The 21503-nt window shown below is 36.5% G+C and overlaps 1 protein-coding gene across 1 annotated transcript in view; it reads left to right on the top strand.

Moving 5' to 3' along the window:
- Nucleotides 1–1992: 1992 nt before the first annotated feature.
- Smp_144950 (putative centrosomal protein of 41 kDa (Cep41 protein) (Testis-specificprotein A14 protein)) overlaps nt 1993–21503 on the top strand; it is a gene marked incomplete at both ends in the record, with an annotated part of 21981 nt that continues 2470 nt past the window's right edge. The window contains 6 exons of the mRNA XM_018797206.1: nt 1993–2037; nt 3562–3673; nt 3733–3882; nt 3931–4030; nt 16577–16734; nt 18270–18460. Of these exons, the coding sequence (XP_018652271.1) occupies nt 1993–2037; nt 3562–3673; nt 3733–3882; nt 3931–4030; nt 16577–16734; nt 18270–18460 (756 nt within the window). The remainder of the gene's footprint in view (nt 2038–3561; nt 3674–3732; nt 3883–3930; nt 4031–16576; nt 16735–18269; nt 18461–21503) is intronic.

A 21503-nucleotide genomic window follows, 5' to 3' on the forward strand; every position in this document is an offset into this window, starting at 1 on the left:
GTAGGATTTGGTTGTGACCAACTTTGTCTCATGTGCTGTTACGGGTATGAGAGCTATTATCACTTCCCGGCTGCCCACACTGTGGGAGGGTATTTCTTGAAGAACCTGAAAAGAAAGTTGGATTAAATTTGATCCTAAGGATCTGGGAGCGTGACTGCAGAGCCCAAGAGACAACTGCTTGAGGCCGGTCACGCACGGCCTTTTTGTGGGAGGTTTTTGACGTGTTGGCTTCGTTCCTCAAAGGGCCTTACCGCCGGAGACGGAAATCCGCGAGGTAAGGTGAGGAGTGACATTTCTAGGGTCAACCTTTCCTAACCCCTTCCTTCCTTGTGAGAAGGCAGCATCGTTGCAGATGCTGGTTGTCCGAGGGAAACACCTTACTGCTGTCACACCTCTCTAAAGTCAGCAGTACGGCTTCGCCCCTCAGACCTTGCGTTGCTGCTTCTAGTCTTTACTGTTCTTCAATCGACCTGTATGGCATGGTAGAACCTACAGGAACATATGTTCCAGCCAATATAGCTCGGTTGGGTCATCACGATAGGCAAACCCGACCAGCACGTCAGGGTAGCAGCTACGGTCGAGCACTGACATGTGCCCTGAGCCGTGTTGGTGGGTGTAGACTATCTGGTTGGGATCCGCGAGATGATGGCAATCGATGGTTAGAGACCTTGAATGACATGGCTCAAAATCGTTTGCAATGGCGAAGGTGTATCAACTCTTTGTGTTCTCCCAAATTCTAAACTTTTGAATTCTTCATGTCCCTTTTGTTTTTTCTCCTTCCAAATTTATTTCACTGGATTATACTCCTTGAACAACTTCTTCAAACCCTAATCTTTCCGATTACTGCTTATACTCTTACTACCTCTAACACTATTGGGTTTGAATGGACAATTGTAACTCTGTGCTAATGTGGTATGGCAACTTGAACTGATGTACGTACGAAGTTCTACGTTGTCGCCTTCTGACTGAGAAGTTGCATGCCCTCTGCTAGATTGTAGGTTCTGGGTTCGATTACCGACTGAGTCGTCTATGTGGACTGATAATGAGTCTCATACTAGGGTGAAACAACTGTCCAATGCTATTCATTCATCAATGGTGATCTATCTAGGATCAGTCCGTCATTCGGACTATAAAAATTCTACAATCTCTACAAATCCCCCTGCACTAATAATTTTCTATTTCTTGCTTGAGTGGCTAATGTTAGTGAATTCCCTAATTCATTTGTTTCTTTCCCACCTACAGAAGCTAAAATTGTCTTGAAAACTCTCATTTAGTTTATGTATTAGCTCCTTTGTTTCTTAACCAGTTTTATTCTCAAGTCTGACTCAAAGTTTTCTTATTAAGGACTTCATTCAACTATAAGCTCAACGTATTTTCTTAGTGACATTTCACATCAGGTTTATTTATGTGAAGCAATATGTAGTTGTATTAATTATGTTCAATCTTTAGTTACTTTCTTGAATTTAAGATATAGAAGCTGAATATTTGATAAGAACTACTCGAAGTGCAAATGAGTTTTTATAGGTACATGTATATTCGGAATACAGCTACTTGGAAGTTAACGTAAAAACAAAATTCAGATTCTTTATATTGAGTTCAATATAAGCTTCTTAATTATCATTTGAAATCCTCCACATGAAATTCGATTAAATGATGATTTATCTTTTAAGTAACTTGTATGTAGATCACCAGTTGTCAAGTAATGTACAAGAATCACAATCACACAAATCTGCCTCCTACCTTTTTTCTGTAATCCTCCTTAATTCAGTCTTAGTGCTATTGATTGCTTTTTGACTTGAAGTAGATTGTAGAACAGTTATAAGTTTGATGAACTTAGAGAAGTTTAAATTTCATAACTATTAGTCCATAAGTCGTTTTTATTTGATTTAATACCTAACCGTTTTGTTCTATTGTCCTTTAATTCTATAAAGTCAACTCAGTTCAGTAATCATGTAAAAAGTCATGTAGTTGATTTCAAATCACGCGCTAGGCATGAAGTATGGTGATACTATTCGCATCAAAGTCGAAATAGGTGAAGTGAGGTCCAAACGTAAGGCATGGTCTCTGAGAGTTGAACACTAACCCATGAGTTTTCGCTTTATTGAAATAGGAACGATGACTGGATGAGGTATATGCATTGAGTAAACAACTATATTTGAATTCGGCACACACCAATAGATTCATTCATCTTTGAATAGACGTTGGGGGAAACAGGAGAAACCAGCATCACGATTGAGTAAACAAAGTAACAGTTATACATCGAAATCATTTTGATGAAGTTCTGACATCTCGGTAGCCTGCTTTGTCTCTTTTTTAAATCTTTGGTTATCGTTAGCAGGGGTAGATGTCCACTGGTAACACTAGACGAAATGTGTAAAAAATCCTAAATTAACTAAAGTTAAAAAATATGAAACATTGAGCTCTAGTACAGTGACTGAATTTTTTATTGCTTGCTTCGAACCTTAACTATCAGAAGGTTGGTTATATATGGCATTAATATTAAGTATTACTGACCTGCAAAACTGAATTAAACAGCCATCTAGTATTTTATGATTCCTTATAATGTTTAGTGTATCATTAGCTCATCCTTAAAAGTATTCTTAAGAATAAATTCATTGGTTTTCTTTTCAAAAACTTTCATCGCAGATCTTTCGAATGTGATCGCTATCCACTCCTTGTTCTGTGTTTAATTTCCCCCACTTATTCAACTAAAAACTATTTTCGAATTTAGTAAATTTTTGCACGAAATAATTAGTTTTTTCCAAGATCTCCACAGCATGTTCCGAAACAAATAATGTTCGAGGGAACGATAGTTTAATTCGCATGCTCATATATATCTTATTTTGGACGTTGTAACACAATTATTAGTAATTTTTAACCGTAAAGGATGATGAAGAAGTTATTGAAAACGATTATTTACTCTGTAGCAACCAAACAATCAGGTGGAGAAGACCACATTCACTGTCAAATGGAAAATTACAGTTATCTTCTAAAATATGAAAACCATACATTAAATACTTCATTTTCACATTTTCTATCAACTGTCTCTTACAAACATTATCGTTCATTCATTCCTGTTGTTATTACACCTGCTCTCTGTTTACATTCCTATTCTCTTCAATTCAATCTTCTCAACCTTCTGCTGCCAGACATTCCACTTCTGATTAGTGTTTTATGCCACTTATGTCGAGAGGCATAGGTAGCATACACCACAGCTCATCACATTTTTTGTTTTTAAACTAGTTATTTGACTGTGTAATACAATTTTTGCATTCACTTCAAATTGTAAGATTTTAAATTTCCCAACCTCTGTTTCTATGTATTTTATTAAAAACAACCCATACACAATCAAAATATTTATATTACATCCGATATTTTATTCTGGAACCTTGAAAGCTTCTTCTACCATGATTTGAAATAGTATACTGCCAGAAGATTTCTTTCTAATTTAGTTTATAGAGTGTTAACACTATAGTAGCCAGTGATTTTTACCTTCAATTGTTTTTTTCTCAATGAAATAAATTTGTAATAACCTATTCAATGATTCAATATACATTACAGCCATTACAGAAAACAATACCAAGGAATCCAAAATATGAAAATATTCAACCAACAATTGATACAGGTGCCAGTCTATCAAAATACTTAAAGAAAATGGAAGAGATTCGTGAAAGTAATACTTGAAAGAAATGACCAAAAAGATTAATAATAATAATATTATTATTATTATAGATTATAAAATGAAAGATAATGAGATTTTCAAACGAATTAAAATTCCAACATTTGTTCAATTAATTTTACAAATATCTGAGGTACAAAAACAACAACAACAAAATAATGAGTTAAACAATCATAATTCATGTAGTACACCAAGAAATGAAGGTAAATTTTTAATAATAAACAGAAAGAATATTTCTATTTTGTTTTTAGTTGACAATCATATTAATAATAATAATAAGTCAACAAATGGCAATGGTTCTACGCATGGCAATGTGGATCCACCTTTAACTGAAAGATCTACACTTGAAAGGTTAGTTGGATTGTATCTCACTGTTTGTTAATATAATTATCTTTATTGTGATAGTAACATTTTCGGGGGTTCAGTGGAAATTGAGTCATTTGAATATGTTATTTTATCCACTGATATGTGTCAGGTTCAAATCCCTCTTCACCTATCTAATTTCGGTGTAGGCAACAAGTGGTAGTAGAACTAGCCAACTAATCAATTAGAGTGTGGCTCAAAGTGGACTACATAAACCTGTATTCGGTAAATGACTTAGAAAAAGAAATGGAAGGAATAATTAAAAAACAAAAGTAGATGAATATCTTGTTTTTATACTTGAGAGCTATTAGCGATTGGTCTGAGCCGTGTTGCTAGATGCGGACCGTCTAGTTGAAGCCCGCGCGATAACCAAGATCAGTAGTTGGATACTTCAGACGACGTGGCTCACACTCAGTAATAGTGGTGTAGATTCACAGGCGATTTCTCTTGCTCCAGATTCAGTATTCCTTTATTAATACCTTTCCATTCTGTTGTTTCCTGCCATATTCGAATTGTTTATTCTTTGTCTAGACGCGACAGATAGTGGACCGATGAAAACTGAAAAGAAATCTGTAATGGAAAAGTCGACTAATTTTTTAATTCAGTTCTGAATATTGACAACGTGGTGATATTAGGCCTTACTAATAAGCATAATACTTTTTGAATAAGTTATTAACTATCTGAACTCAGTAGATTAGTGGGCAATGCATTGGCTTATCAAAGATACTGAGTTCCTGTCTCACTGAGACCAAGGAACATTCAGTTGACAGGTTCTGAATGAGACGAAATGCAGGTCCTGAATCTCACTACCAGCTATGATCCATATGATCTTCAAAACCTGTGACAAAACATCTTTATCATAGCAATCTACTCACGAAGAAGATAAATCAAGAGAGATTGATTAAAACTCAGTCCTGAATATCAAAAATTGGATAATACAAACCGTTGATAATAAATAATCATACAGTTTCTATGATTTAATAACTGATTTAAGATGAGTGCTATATTGATATGTTTGTGTTATAAATGATTGTTTCGAACACTTCATTCAAGAAATCCACTGATTGTTATTATATTTGACAGATTGATAGTATGATCAGATTCTATAAATAAACAAGAAATATTATTATTACTATTATTATTATTGTTATTACTATTATTATTATTCGTGAATTAAACCAATTCATTCAGTGTGTTATTATTAACAGACAATATGATATGCAATTTATTCAAATATAAAATAACCTTTAAAGGTCAATGATATAAACACCTCTTTAAGCTAAAGTTATTCACAACATTTTCAATATTCATTAAGTGTACTTCATCTAGTACTTTTTTTAGTGCTGCATATTGCAGTGTAATTTTCATTAAACATTTCATTTCAACTAAATAGGAATAATATATTTGTAAAATCTCAGCGAATGAATTTGTAGTAAATCCAACGTTTCGCCTGGCAATCTGGTCCAAGCTTTTTCAAGGAATAATATTATTCCTATTTATTGTCTTACATCAACTCGGCGCTCAAATACTGTGAAACTATTCGCTCTAATTTAGATGAGAGTTCTTATATATTTCATTTCAACTGTTTGGAGTTATCCTCACTTGTTTGTTATGAATATGTTAGGGTATCTAAGTCTATCATGTCGGATAGAAAGAAATCAATTCAAGGAAAAGTAAAGGGCTTGAATTGAAATTTCATCAAATTTTCACTCCAATACTCAGCTCTAATTCATTGAATCGATGGAAAAATAACCGAAAGTAATTGATGCAGCACACTTATAGAAACGATATGTATAACTTTAGTTAATCTTTTGATTACGTTTTTCAATAAAAAGTAAAGTAAAAATACGCAAATATGTTGTATGAATTAATCCAGTTTTTATTCAAGAGAAGTATTTACTACTCATTTAATAGCAGGTTTTGGGCTAAAATAATATATTTCACTGCATAAGGGTTTTAGATTAAATTATCTTTGCGATTGTAAGTAAGGAATGTTTAAAGTCCTCAATTTAGGGCGAAACAGTAAGCTATCCAGTGCTTTTTGGTTCCCCTTAACTGATGTCAATTTTAGCAAAGACTAATTTTTAATTTCATAAGTCATCCAAGTAAGTCTTTCCAATGGGAGAGTAACGAATATTAGTAAAACTACGTTCAGGATCCATTGCATTTAGAATAATCCTCTACAAGCCTCAAAAAAGCATATAACGGAAATGTTTCATAACTTGTTTACATAACCAATGCATTTGCTTTGTTTGCTTACGATTTTTATCTCCATGGCAACCAACCACTTAAGACACACTGATTTAAAATCTAGGTTACAACAGATTTTAATTGAGATATTTTAGAAGTTTATGCTTACACTGTTATTGTTACCATTCTTTTGTTTTGACATAATTTACATAATCACTTTACAGTGTTTACATACTTACGTTTTTTTCCTGTTTCATGAGCGTATGTATATTTTTGTGTATGTGTGTGCATGTTTTTTTCTCGATACTCAAGACAGGTACGTTAAAGAGAATAGATTCAAGTTGTATTTTTAGGCCACGGTAGTTACATTCTTATGCTGAGTTTTTAGTGACATCAAAGATGTACATAACTGATAAACGTTTCACGGTTAGATTCACGTGACTTTTGTGTAAGTTCATGAGCTCAAATGAGATGTACATTTATTCAAAAAATGAATATATAATAGCAATGTATTTGAGGATTACAGATAATAGTTATGCGTATTTCAAACAGTCCTTTTATGTATTATTATTAGTAGTATTATTGCGTTACCATGCTAAACAAAATGATGATTATCACTTTTCATTAGCATAGTGGGTATTTTGTTTGCGTTTAAAGTGATAAATAGTGGATCTGAGTCCCAGTGGGATGAAAGCAAATTTATTTGAAGAGATCCTGGCAGGTTGAAATATACGTCCTTGATCCCACTGTTAACCGCTAACTAAAATTATGAAAGACACTTTACATGCTGAAACAGTTGAGTGAGAAAAATGGCAAATTCGTTGGTAAGGTTTTCATATGACTGAACCTAATCAGTTCAGTCGTTATTATGTAATAGATCACTGTTATATCTTGATCAGAAGTGAATTTGTTAGAATGAGTCAATGAAATGCTGATTGACCGATGAAATTCAATGATATAATGTGAGTGACGACTACTTACGAGAAGTGAGGCTCTAATCAACAGAAATCGAAAGGCAAGACTTCTGACCAATAGAAGGAAGAAATGTATTTTTTATCTAGTAAAATGACGTGCCTATGTATAAAATATTAACACGAAATAATCATGACTAAATGTTAAAAAGCAATCGTATAGTGTCAGCTTTGTAAACTTCTCATTCTCCAATAAATTAAGAATTTGTTCTTTGCATCATTTACGTTGCCACATGTCATAAAATAGCACACTATAATTGGAAGTTAACTCAACGATAGGCATACAAAAAGGAAAACGATATAATGAACAAAGACTTAATCGCTCTGAGTTATTTTGACATACGGTACTAATTTCTTTTTCTAACTGTCTATGGTATGTAATCACATCATAAAAACAAGTAAACATATGAGCTATGTCTGTCGGTCATAGACAGTTAACATTTATTCAGTAAATTATTAATCAGTTAATATCAAGTACATCTCAGTTCAATGTACAAAAATCTGGGTTCACACTAACAAGCTCACGCAAATCTGACCATTATTCAGTTTAAATCATATTAAAATTAATATAGTTTTAAGTGTTAAGTAAATTATTACCTAAAGTTTTCATGTTCCTATCTGTGTCATCCAATCTACGATTTCCGTTAACAAGTACTAAGTCAGTTAACTATACCACAGACACAACAATTGGTGTCGCTGCCAGGGCACAAAAGAACTCATAAATATCGAGTTCAGTGGATAATTAAACGTGGAATATTTTCTCCAAGATGGAACGAATAAACTTAACATGTAAGAAGGTAAGATGACACTTAGTTCCATATTTCTAGAATTGATATGATATCAATGCATAGTCTCTGGTTATAGATTAATGTAGGCTGTGGTATTAGTGGAAACCATTGATAAAGTTGTATGTTATTAGTCATGAATATATTCTTTTCCTACTGTTGGGGATGTCAAATCCCCAGAACTTACTTGGTAAATGACTTAATCTTGTAGTTTTATTTTGAAAATTTGAATTTAGCTGTTTTCGCGCCAAAAGCGCTCTTTTTACCTTCACGTCATATTTCCCACATATAAACTATCTTAAACGCTATTGGTCCATTGTTTCTTTGTGTGTGCTATTTACTAATGATGCTCAAGGACATTTTGTTGCTGTATAAATACGCTTGATGTTTTCCCTTATTCGATTGCTGTGCTTCTGGCTGCTACGGAAATATAACTTCCCCGCTCCAACTTGGACTTCTTACTCTAGTTAGCTGGGACTGGGTCGCGTCAGTATAGCTAGTTATCGGTCTCTGGTCACGTGTCTTTGTTCCGTTCGCTACTAGTGAATTCGTAACGCTTCCGACATATCAATTGGCGACGGGGATGGGATTTGGAAATATGGATCCTGCAAAAGTGGAATTATTGCTCGAACAGCAGATGAAACTTATCAAGATGCTAACAGAAACAAAAATTACGACCAATAGCCAATCAAGCAGCTCTAATCCTACCACTACTGCACCTTCAGTTGATGGTATTGCCAGCAGTATTTCTGAGTTTCATTACGATCCTGAATCTAATGTTACGTTTGATATGTGGTTCCGCCGTTATGAAGATTTATTCAGATTTGATTTTGCCAATCAAGATGATGCTTGGAAAGTCCGTTTGCTGCTTCGAAAGCTGGGTCCTAGTGAACTTGATAAATATTGTAACCTGATTTTGCCTTTAAACCCACGCGATCGCTCATTCTCAGACACTGTTCAGGCATTGAGCCAACAATTCGGAGATAATTCCTCACTGTTCAACACACGCTATCGATGTTTGAAGCTGACTATGAACGAAGACACCGATTTTCTGACGCATGTGGGCATTGTCAACCGCGAATGCGAACGCTTTCGGTTGAAGTCGCTAACTGAAGATCAGTTTAAAGCCCTCATTCTCATCTGCAGCCTCCAATCGCAAAAGTTCGGTGACATTAGAACACGGTTACTCAGTCGATTGGATCAAGACCCTAAGCTTACTCTAAATGATATTGCTAACGAGTATCAACGTCTAGTTAATCTGCAGAATGACACTACCATGGTTCAACGTGGTGTTTCTGATCGCCGTGAAGTACATGTAGTCCAACAACAAACGAAACCTGTTAAACCCGCTCCAGCTATACCTAGTTCGTCTCACTCTAACTCAGTTCAACAAGCAAAGACGAATCCTCCTGCTCCATGCTGGCACTGTGGTGCATGGCATTATGTTCGAAGCTGCCCGTACAAACAACATCGTTGCAGGAAGTGTAAAGCTGTGGGCCACAAAGATGGGTTTTGCCAAAATAAAAAGCCGAATCGCCCCAGAAGTACTAGAAAGTCTGCTCCCAAGCCGTGCACGAATTCGTTGAGTCTTGTAGCATCCTGTCAGAACTCAACCCCAGGTGAGAGAAAATTTATTACCATTAATATTAACGGGCACCCATTTAGATTACAAATAGACACAGCATCGGACGTGACAATTCTTTCACAAAAATCTTGGATTAAAATGGGCAGACCACGTATGGCAACAACAACACAAAAGCCTCGTACAGCATGCGGTAGTTACTTACGTTTGTTAGGTCAACTACATTGTGACGTGTCTTTCCGCGATTCGACGTTCACTGGGGTATGTTACATTGCACCGGGTGATCTTAATTTACTTGGATTAGATTGGTTTGACCAACTGCATTTAGCAGACGTCCCGTTAAACACTGTGTATCAACTAGTAAAGCAACCCCATGACCCGGAAGCCTATTCAAAGGAATTAGTTACGAAGTTTTCGACCGTCTTCCAGCCTGTTTTGGGTCGGTGCTCAGCCATGAAAGCAACGCTTCGATTGAAACCTGGGGTCAAACCTGTTTTTCGTCCGAAGAGACCAGTACCATATGCTGCATTACAGAAAGTTGAGGAAGAACTTAATCGCCTTCAACGTGAAGGAGTTATTACTCCTGTCTCTTATTCCGCATGGGCAGCACCCATCGTTGTTATCAAAAAGGCTAATGGCACAATCCGAATATGTGCAGATTTTTCCACAGGTCTCAACGCAGCCCTAGAACAGCATCACTACCCGCTGCCAGTCCCGGCAGATTTGTTCACTATGCTGAATGGCGGGAAGTTCTTTGCGAAGTTAGATCTTGCTGATGCCTACCTACAAGTAGAAGTTGCTGAAGAATCAAGAGAGCTACTCACTATTAATACTCATCGTGGCCTGTTCCAATATAATCGACTGCCGTTTGGAGTCAAGACCGCCCCATCTATTTTCCAACAGCTGATGGATACCATTCTATCGGGTATCCCGGGGGTCGCAACTTATCTGGATGACATCCTTATTGTTGCCACAACGTCGGAACAGCTACGAGAGCGCACAACAGCCGTGCTCCAACGCGTCAGCGACAACGGGTTCCGGTTACGTCCGGAAAAGTGCCAGCTTTTCTTGAAATCCGTGAAGTATTTGGGGTTCATCTTCGATGCTGCAGGTCGCAGACCAGATCCCGAGAACATTCGAGCGATAAGAACTATGCCCACACCTACCAATATCTCTACTCTACGATCATTCCTGGGATTGGTTAGTTACTACTCAGCCTTCGTTCCATCGATGCATGACATACGCGCCCCACTGAATTATCTCCTGAATAAGGATATCAGCTGGAACTGGACAAAGGAGTGTGAAAATGCCTTTTGTAAGCTAAAGACAATTATTAGTTCAGAACTACTATTAACGCACTACGACCCGTCTTTGCCAATCATCGTGGCCGCAGACGCTTCAGCCTTTGGGCTCGGTGCTGTCATTTCACACCAGTTCCCCGACGCGACAGAGAAAGCTATCATGCATGCATCCCGAACATTAACCCCAGCAGAAAAGAAGTATGGCCAGATAGAGAAGGAGGCTCTTGCCCTAGTATTCGCAGTGCGTCGTTTTCACAAGTTTCTTTATGGTCGGAGATTTACTCTTCTAACGGATCACAAGCCTCTCCTTGCAATTTTTGGTTCGAAGTCTGGCGTCCCGGCCCACTCTGCAAACCGTCTTCAACGATGGGCCTTGATCCTCTTGGGTTATGATTTTGACATTCAGTATCGACGCACGCAACATTTTGGTCAGGCAGACGCATTGTCGCGACTCATCAGCGAACACTCTACGACCGACGAAGAGGCTGTTATTGCTTCTCTTTCGACAGAAGACTACGCACAATGCCACCTGACAACTGCGGTTCGTGCTTTGCCAGTCTCAGAATCTGAGATACAAACTGCTTCCAGAAACGACCCCATCATTAAGAAAACGATGAAGTACGTCACCAATGGCTGGCCATCAACTAAACTTGACGGTGACATGAAGCAGCTTTACCATCGACGTGACTCATTATGTGTGGTAAATGAATGCTTGATGTTTGGAGATAGAGTGGTGGTTCCAGAATCCCTACGACCGAGAGTGCTAAAGCAATTCCACATTGGCCATCCAGGCATAAAGCGTATGAAATCGATCGCCAGAAGCTATGCTTACTGGCCCCTCATGGACCAGCACATCGTGGATCTAGTAAACAAATGTGCTCCGTGTCAACAAGCTGCAAAGTCCAATGCGAAGGTGCCGCCGGTTCCATGGCCACAGCCTGAGCATCCCTGGTCTAGGATACATGTCGACTTTGCCGGTCCAGTCAACGGCACCACTTATCTTGTCGTGGTCGACGCCTTCTCTAAATGGCCGGAGATTGTTCCCGTCACTCCACCAACGACCACCCAGACTCTGAAACATCTGACTGAGTTGTTCGCACGAAACGGATTACCGGAAGTGATTGTATCCGACAACGGTTCGCAGTTCACCTCTGCGCAGTTCCAAGAGTTCTGCAAACGCCTAACCATCAGGCATCTTCGCTCCCCACCTTATCACCCACAATCGAATGGGCAAGCGGAAAGGTTCGTGGATACATTCAAGAGGGCTCTGATTAAGTCAAAAGGGGAGGGGACACCAGTGGAAACACTGCAGAATTTTTTATTCGCCTACAGAACGACCCCCAACGACACGCTGCCGGAGCAGAAGTCGCCCGCAGAGATCCTCATGGGAAGACGGTTGAGGACCATTCACAACTTGATGATGCCGAAAACCACACCACCACTAGTACAAACCACGTCCCGGAAGCTACCCACGTACAACGTTGGATGCCCAGTATTCGCTAGGGACTACAGAGCAAATCGTGATCCTTGGATCGAAGCACGTGTGGTAAGAAGGATAGGAGAAGTCATGTACGAGGTTGAGGTGGGAGCAGACAGGTGGACCAGACATCGAAATCAACTACGCAAGCGGTTAACGCCAGAGCGCCCATCGACCGGAGTAAAGATTCCGCTGGACGTACTATTGGATACATTTAATCTGCCGGCAGTCCCAACGCAGGGAGAAACACAAAAGGTCGACCTACGGTCCCGAAGATGGTCACTGCGCCAACGGCGAAAGACAGTCAGAATGCAAGTGGACCCGAAGAATGTGCGTTATTAAAGGGGGAGGTGTTGGGGATGTCAAATCCCCAGAACTTACTTGGTAAATGACTTAATCTTGTAGTTTTATTTTGAAAATTTGAATTTAGCTGTTTTCGCGCCAAAAGCGCTCTTTTTACCTTCACGTCATATTTCCCACATATAAACTATCTTAAACGCTATTGGTCCATTGTTTCTTTGTGTGTGCTATTTACTAATGATGCTCAAGGACATTTTGTTGCTGTATAAATACGCTTGATGTTTTCCCTTATTCGATTGCTGTGCTTCTGGCTGCTACGGAAATATAACTTCCCCGCTCCAACTTGGACTTCTTACTCTAGTTAGCTGGGACTGGGTCGCGTCAGTATAGCTAGTTATCGGTCTCTGGTCACGTGTCTTTGTTCCGTTCGCTACTAGTGAATTCGTAACGCTTCCGACATATCACCTACTTAACTGTTTTCTTTTTTGGAAAAGATATTTATCATCTACCTTTTGTATTCTGACTTAAATTTACTGTTTACCAGGCATCATAGTGTTCAATATGTAAATTTTACCTTCATCATAATACTGTTTAGTTTAAATCCATTGTAATGATATTATCCTCACTGATATCTGAACTTGACAATCGTATATTTCTACACAGCAGAACGCTATTATTCACTAGGTGTTCTAGTAAACAGCGATTATATTTTGTTTATCAGACTGTTTTTGAACATTAGATTCAACTTATTCGCCTTTTAAAACAACTTCAAACTATTTTCTATCATATCGATGACTTTTGATGATATTTCACACAGTTTATAATTGTCTGAAACTAATGTTCAAGGAGTAGTACACTTCAAACAATGTTTGAAATCGGAGATAGGAAAACTGTAGAAAAAATCCCTTATCTTCCCTGGATGGGCCTTATGTCTGTTATCGTTACGATCATTTTTTTACCCTAACTTCATCAAATCCATTTTTTAAACATTATCTGAATGTTCACAAAGAATACTGTACTTAACAATAATATCTGATCTTTGAGAAAGTTATACACAGTTCAGGTAATGATCTTATTTTTCTTTCGAAGACTACCTACATTATAAACTGACTTCAGTCCGGTAACCATTGGAAACTAGGGAACACTGAACAGCTTTTTAGGCTTAATATTGGAACTTAGAGGTTTACATTCACTACCTTTCTATAGATCAAATGGAAGATCTGCAAGCCTCGCTACAAGCGTGTTCTCTTTAGATCACCCATACTCCATACAGTGGTTTGTGTTTACAACCGTATTCCGTTTTACGATAGTAAGAGGTTACCATTAACCCTACTTTTGTATAAAAAGTCTTTTTTTTCGTTTTGCAAACGTCAAGTTTTGAGAATCCTAAAACTCTAGCACCAGTTTTCTTCGCAGTGCTTTTCAACTAAGCTATTTAAAAAAAATTTATTTTCCTCATCATGAGCAGTCGTCTAGTCTAGTTGTTTGTCTTTCTTGTTTGAATCTGTAGTCAGGATGAGTGACCGTGCTTAGTTTCACAATAAAATGCATGATAGTTACTATTTCTGAATGAGTGTACATTTTTTTGAACTCTCAATATAATGCGATAGGTTTTCAGTAGCACTGATTCTTGAGACTGATAAAACAAGTAGGAAAAGTTCGAAAATTTCACGCTGTACTGTTACACAGAACTTTAAAAAGCGCTTTGAATGGTATCGATTGTGATTAATGAATTACTGCTTAACTTATCATCCATTAACGTCGAGTCATTCTGTACACTTTATAAGCATCGTTTTTTCAGCCACTAAACAATAGTTTTTATAATTTTTTACACCCCTGATACTGGTAAAATTTCTCTTAATTCACTTTTTAAGCAGTAATGAACTCAAATGATTCATAATGAAGATAGTATAATCGATACTACTAAATTTGGATCAGTAGTAGTGTAGCATAAACTGAATACTTTTATCTAAATTTATAGTCATTAGTCTATATGTAATTGATTCATTCTCTTGAAAATAACTCTTCATACATTTAAATAAAAACAGTCTGATACAAACACACCTAACTATAAATCAAAGGAATAAGAAAGTTGCTTGAATATCTTTAAAAGAATTGTTTTACTAGAGTTTAGCTAAAACTCAGTTCAATATCTATCGTCAGGGTGGAGGAAGTGATTGTACAAATTTCTTTTGAATGCAAAGGTTTGGTTTGTGAAAGTTGATTCTAATAGCTTCAGCAATATGCAAAAGACCAACTTGTAAACCATTCCATGAATTTAATGGAACATAGTGTATAACTTTAAGAGTTTTATTTAAGTCAACTTGATGACTTGTAATCACGAAGTAAGTAAGAATAGAACTCTTAATCACTCTTACCTGTCTTTTATTCAATCAAGATAGATGGTGTTCTCTTGTGCGTTAATGCGCTTACCGAATTGTACTCCCTATATAACTGGCTCTGCAGGAGCAGCTGAACAAGATGTGCCGAATTCAAACAGTCTGCCTTTATTGATGGATTTTATTATCGAGCGGTTGTAGAAAACCGCATTCAGTTTGGTTGCAGTTAATATTTTCTGCATAGCTTTTGTTAACCTTTGCATTTTAATTTCCTCAGTCGCGTCACTTAGGATTTGTAATTTCAAGAACAATAACTTTGAAACAGTTTTTACCTTTGGTCTTATTTTGATTTTATTCATGTGCTTGTTGGTGAATTAATTTGGATATCCGTTCCTACCAAGCAGGTTGTAAAAATATTACTCAACTAATCCTCAACGATATCGTCAGAGCAAATCATTCTAGTGCCATAAGTCGGGAGTTATACTTAGTTTCTGTTGTAATTTATTTGTATGGAACTCTAGAAATGAGTATCTTGTCCTATTGGGCATTTTCCATATATCCCTCTTTTTAATGTTCCATTTACTCTTGTGAATCGAACGTCTAGAAATAATCTGTTTTTCTTTAAACGTAAATATAATGGATGGATTGATGTTATTAAATACATTCAGTAAATCGTCTATTTCATTTTCAATTTTTAGTACTATGAAAGTATCATCTATATAGCGACAGTAAAGCGTTAGATTACTGATTGTGTCTTTAAGCGGTTCATTTTCTAGTTTTCAAGCAAAATTTCTCCTGTGAGGACCTAATAGTGATTCCACAACTACACCTAACCGTCTATAGTATTCTTTAGGCGTTCTGTTTCCCAGTTTAGCAAATCATATATATATATATATATATATATATATATATATATATATATATATTGGTGCAGGGCCATCATGACAAACTAATTAGTAAGAAGTTTCTTCATTTTAATTGTCTTTTTTAACAAGGAATTTGTATGGAAGACAATGAGGAAATTAAATTTTTACAGTAATAAGAAAAGCTTTACACATTATTGTGCTTACCATAGGCACAAGTTTTGAGTTATTTCAATTATTATTTACTATAACTTGTGAAATACTGCTATATCGAGGTAGTCCACTCAGATTGTATATTTTGTAACAGAGACTGATCAATTGCGATACTGAATATCAATAACGGGAAATCGCAAAACCCTATTAATATCTTTATACCCACTAAACAAGTTAGTGACTCAGATATAGATACTGTGTTCAAGTCTGTGTATGAACATCAACAGTGTGATTCAGTTGCATCCAACTGATGAGTCTCAAATAAGATGCAACTTATATCCTGGATTCCAGTACTAGATACATACCACAAATACTGTGACTTTTACTAGTCGGTTTAAAAACTTCAACAAATGTAGTTTCTCATCGCAACTATATAAATGGATAGGTTGCTTGTTCTTCTGAACTTGTGGGGACAATACAATACTAGGTTTAACCATCTTTTATTATTATTATTATTATTATGACTATCGCTTCGACTGTAACGCAATTTCATTTTTTAAAAATACAATATAGTCTTGTTACTGGTGTTGGAGAATTCGACATATGTTTTGGTCAGTCACGTTCACAAATCCCAGATACAACTAGCAAACAGACTTCATCAGTCGATAGTCCATATTTATTACTTGATGTAAGAGATCGAGATGATTATGACGCATGTCATATTATAACAGGTAACTTCTCAATACCCTTTTCAGTCTTCGTTTTGTTAATTTCCTCTTTTGGTATACAGTAATACGATAAGATGCATCAACGTTGACAAAAACCGGTTCATGACAGATCCCTATATTGTCTATGTCTTACTGACTGATCAATTGACTAGTAATGTGAAATTGTGGTTAAATTCGAAAATCTGTCCACTTATTCTTATATCACCACACGTCAATAAGTGAAATAGTCTTAATGGTATATAGGATTTAGAAAATGTATTAGCGATTTTTCTGCATTTCAGCTAAAGTTAAATATAAGTATCGCATTATTTCAACAATGCAGTTTTAGGGTATGAGATAAAAAAGACAAAGCTATCATAATACATAACTTCGTTATCTTCCCTAAGTTTTGAAACTATTTTATGGTGTTTTTTAATCCTCTGAACTTATTATTTCTTCGCAAATAATTGTTATAAACGGTAGGATACTAGTTATAACGCTAGGGTTTCTTGTTATAACAGTTCTTTCACTTTTTACACGTATGTGGGACGTTAATTCACCTTAGACGAATATCTACACTAGATTCCGACCCAGTGTCTATTCTACAGGACTTCAACACAACTCAGATCAAGAACACGAGATTAACCTGACTACAATGTCAATATAATTTCCACACCAAAATCCGACACAATCCAACAACAAGGAACAGTCAATCCATAAAAGTCAATAAACAGTAAGAATAGGGGAATATATAACACATATAACACCTGTCACACTATCCACATGTCTGACTCAGCAAAACAACCAATTGTCCTCATTCTCGCCAACACATCAATAATGTTATCTATGCTTAATCTTTTCTGCTACCACTAATATTGGCGAGTGAGTTGTCCTACAGAGTATCTTCGACCGCCAAGTAGCTGATTTTAATTTCCATATTTCGTTTCAGTCAACCTGTTTATTGACGTTATGTTTTATATCATTAGGTTTAGAAAATGTATTTAGTATGAATTAAAGTAGGAAATTGGACTTATTGAAATAATTTAATCGTTCAACTAAAGATTTAATAATGAAATTGATGTAATACTAACCAATTATTATTGAGAAATGCATTATTTGCCCAAAATCTCGATCTAAATTAGTCGAAAAAAGATATTTATAGTAAACATAATTTTAATTTTTTTAGTTGCACTGTTACCGTTGAATCATCGCTAATTTTAATTGGGCCCCTAAAAATTGTGAAACAGCCAATTTTGTCCACATTAACAGCAGTTGGAGTGAAGAAAAAGAACTTTTAACTTTAATTTATTTTCTCAATAGTTTTAGGAAATGAATCAAGAGTTAATGAGGGGAGAGGAGGCATAAGACAGATTCATTTAAAGAGTATTTTGTTGCATTAAATCATCTAACTAACTCTTTCATTCGTAAATGACTTAATATTTCGGTTTGCGTTATAACAGTCATAATGATTTATATTATTATTATTAATATTATTATTATTATTAATCACTGTACACATCTGTCATTTTCTTTTTTTCCTTTCTCTTTAATTAACTCAGCTCTTAATTATCCAATTGCAATGTTATCACGTAGTGTAAATTTTGAAACTACTGAAATGTTAGCTTATCGTAATCGACCTGATCATATTATTATTGTATATGATGAAGATGAACGTTTAGCACCGAGAGCTGCAAGTACATTAGTACAAAGAGGTTATTGTAATTTATTTATGTTATCAGGTGGATTAAAAGTTAGTTATTATTGAATATATTGCTTTTTTTCTTTTTGCTGAAAATTTCATGATTCTGTTTTTATATTGTAGTGTAAGATGAAATATATGTATACATATTTAGTTGATTAGTCGCTAAGTAGTGAACAATCCTATGTTTGTCTAGTGCCTTTTTTCTTTAATCGAATTTGATCGATTATGTTTTAATATGGTCAATTCGTCTAAATGACTCACGTCATGTGTACTGTGGTTGGAGTTAGTCAGAAGGAAACCCTGTCAGACCTGAGTCTCGTGGAAGTTGACATTTATTAGAAAAGTATATTCATAGTCTGAAAGGTATTGATACTCACTACCGACGAGTGCCGACCAAAATAAGACCCACTTCCAGCGTTTTATGTCTACTATCTCCAATTACCTCTTACATTAAAACCTAGGATGAAAAAGTATTTTTTCTCTCTCTATTAGTTACTGAATGGTAGAGTTTGTTTGTAGTATAATATTAAACGATTAATCAAAGAACTGATAAAGCCAATTAACCTGAAAGTAGTGTAATAGCTCATTAGTAATTATACAAATTGACTAATTTTAAAATGTGAACTGACTTGATCATCGATGTATTATTTTCGCTGTGGAGTCTAAGTGGCATTGGGGTTAATCCTATTTAAAGTCGCGTGCATTTACTGCTAAGGAGTCCTAATATAGAAAGAAACAACTGATTAACTCTCTACTAATTTTCACTTATTCATTAGTTAACGTTAGGTTCTCATGAGGAATAGCTTCGAACTCAACAAAGTCTGTCAACAAAATAATTCAGCAAGTTGGTTAGTCAGTATGTCACAACGTAGAACCTAGTACGTATGCATATCGGCTCAAGTTTTCATACCCCATTGTCACAGTGAGATGAAATTGTTCGAGAAAATCCCAGAGTAGTACAGTTGGTAACGGTGTTAGTGCTGGCAGGAAAAACTAGGCATCGAGAATACAATTCGTAAAAAAGCAAAAATTAATGAGACGGAGAAAACTATAAGGAATTTAGAAGCTTAAAATTTGGGAGAAAACAAAGAATCGATGCACCTGCGCTATTTCAAACTATTTTGAACCATGTCATTCAAAGTCATCAAACCATTGGTTACGATGATTACATGGGCCACGACCAGGTAGTCTGTACTTGTTAACATGGCTCAGTTAATCTTTCAATTACTTTATGGACTGACTGGTGCCATGTTTTGATTAAGCCACTCCTAACCTTCTACCAATTTACTCCCACACCAGAGAACTTCCTTCAAAGTAAGCGCTGGCTGGGCATAAGTAGCACATGTCCCAACCACCTACCTCATCAATCGATTTACCGTCTTTGCCCAGTGCTCCATTCCTAAGCCATGTATTTCTTACTCCGTGGTCCCAAAATACATGAGCGAAACTTTGTAGACACCTATGATCGAATACCAGCAACCGAAGAGTATCCTCTTCTTTCAATGGCCATATTTCACATTCATGAAGTAGAGCAGAGTGAACTGCTGGGCGGTAAACTTGTTAGCAGATGGCTCAGCAGACAAGTTGGCAAAAATCAATGGAGCCTTTGTAATCGGTGCCGAGATTTTATCAGACAACAGACCTTCAATACTGATTAGATTCCCAAGATACGTGGAGCGGTCGATACGCCCAACTGATTCACTCCCTATTATTAATTCAGGCGCTAACGCAACATAGTAGATGACAAATTAAATCTTGATGTTTTTAAGATGCTCATTTATATTTTATCTGTTTAATTAAATCACCTGTCTACCATATGCAAGTTGGTGTACTTAGATAATATGGTATAAAGAAGAACAGAGAATGATGCCTTAAGACTACTTAACCTAATATGGAGAGTCCGCTCTCCCTCTCGAAATACTCTCACATGACCATGCGTATACAGCCTCTGCCAAGGAAGTTCTACTCACTGCCTTCTCGTGGCGGGGGTGCTGTTTACGAAATTGAGAGGACAAAAAGCGAATGTCCGGCGCTTTAACCGGGTCGGTGGACATGGAATGTCCATCTAGGGGAGTTGGAAAACCCTGATTCTAAACCAATGGTGCACATGGGCTCCAGTATCCTGAAGGAACAAATGGTGTATGAATCAATCGTTGGTCACCGGCTACCATGGGACTGCATCTCCTCACGATGCTCCACTGCCTTGTGGACTAGACCTTCAGGTCAAAGGCTCGGGGTGTGGCCCCCTAAGAAAACTACCTGCTTCAGTCTGGGCACCTGGGCAGTATCACAGCCCTCACACAAATCAAATGAGATTTGTGAGGCGCATATTTATCTGGTGCTTCTCTGGTTTGATTGCATTGAATATAATCCTGAATAAATGATTGTCAATTTGTTTATTTTATTTTATCTAGTAATAAATAAACTCATTCTTTATAATAACATTGTCAAATTGATTTATTAATTCACTTACTTACTAATATATTATTATTTAGGTAAAATTAACTAATAATACAGAGATGAACTTATTTTATTACGAATAAACACTAACAGATAATATTGTAAGATGTTTTATTGTACTTTAAAATATAATTTCTGGTTGATATAACGGATAGTTTAAAATATTTTTGTTCACTTTCAAGTGTACTATGATAATACATTCATACAATAATAAGACTAGTCGAAATCATGAGTTAATTGAAGCTAGACCACTATGGAAAACCTGGAAGCACTGTACGGCCGTTTCGTCCTATTGTGGGACTCCTCAGCAGTGCGTACGCACGATCCGGCCTTGCGAGATTCGAACCCAGGACCTACCAGTCTCGTGCCAGAGCACTTAACCGATAGACCACTGAGCCGGCATCCAACGGTGTTAATGTCTAACTTCAACCAATCCACGAAGTTTGAGCAACCACTCAACAATTGTCTTCAGTGAGTTGTTATCTCACAACAGACGTGGTTGAACTCTACTGGTCACTGCTTCTCACTAGAACTCCAGGACATGTATCTTGAAGTCAGTCACCAGTGAGCATATGATTATAATCAGAAGGGGTTTTGTGGAGATTTCAGTATTTTTCATAGTTGAAATCAT

Source organism: Schistosoma mansoni, chromosome 4 (assembly GCF_000237925.1).
Source record: "Schistosoma mansoni strain Puerto Rico chromosome 4, complete genome".
Classification (NCBI taxonomy): Eukaryota; Metazoa; Platyhelminthes; class Trematoda; order Strigeidida; family Schistosomatidae; genus Schistosoma; species Schistosoma mansoni.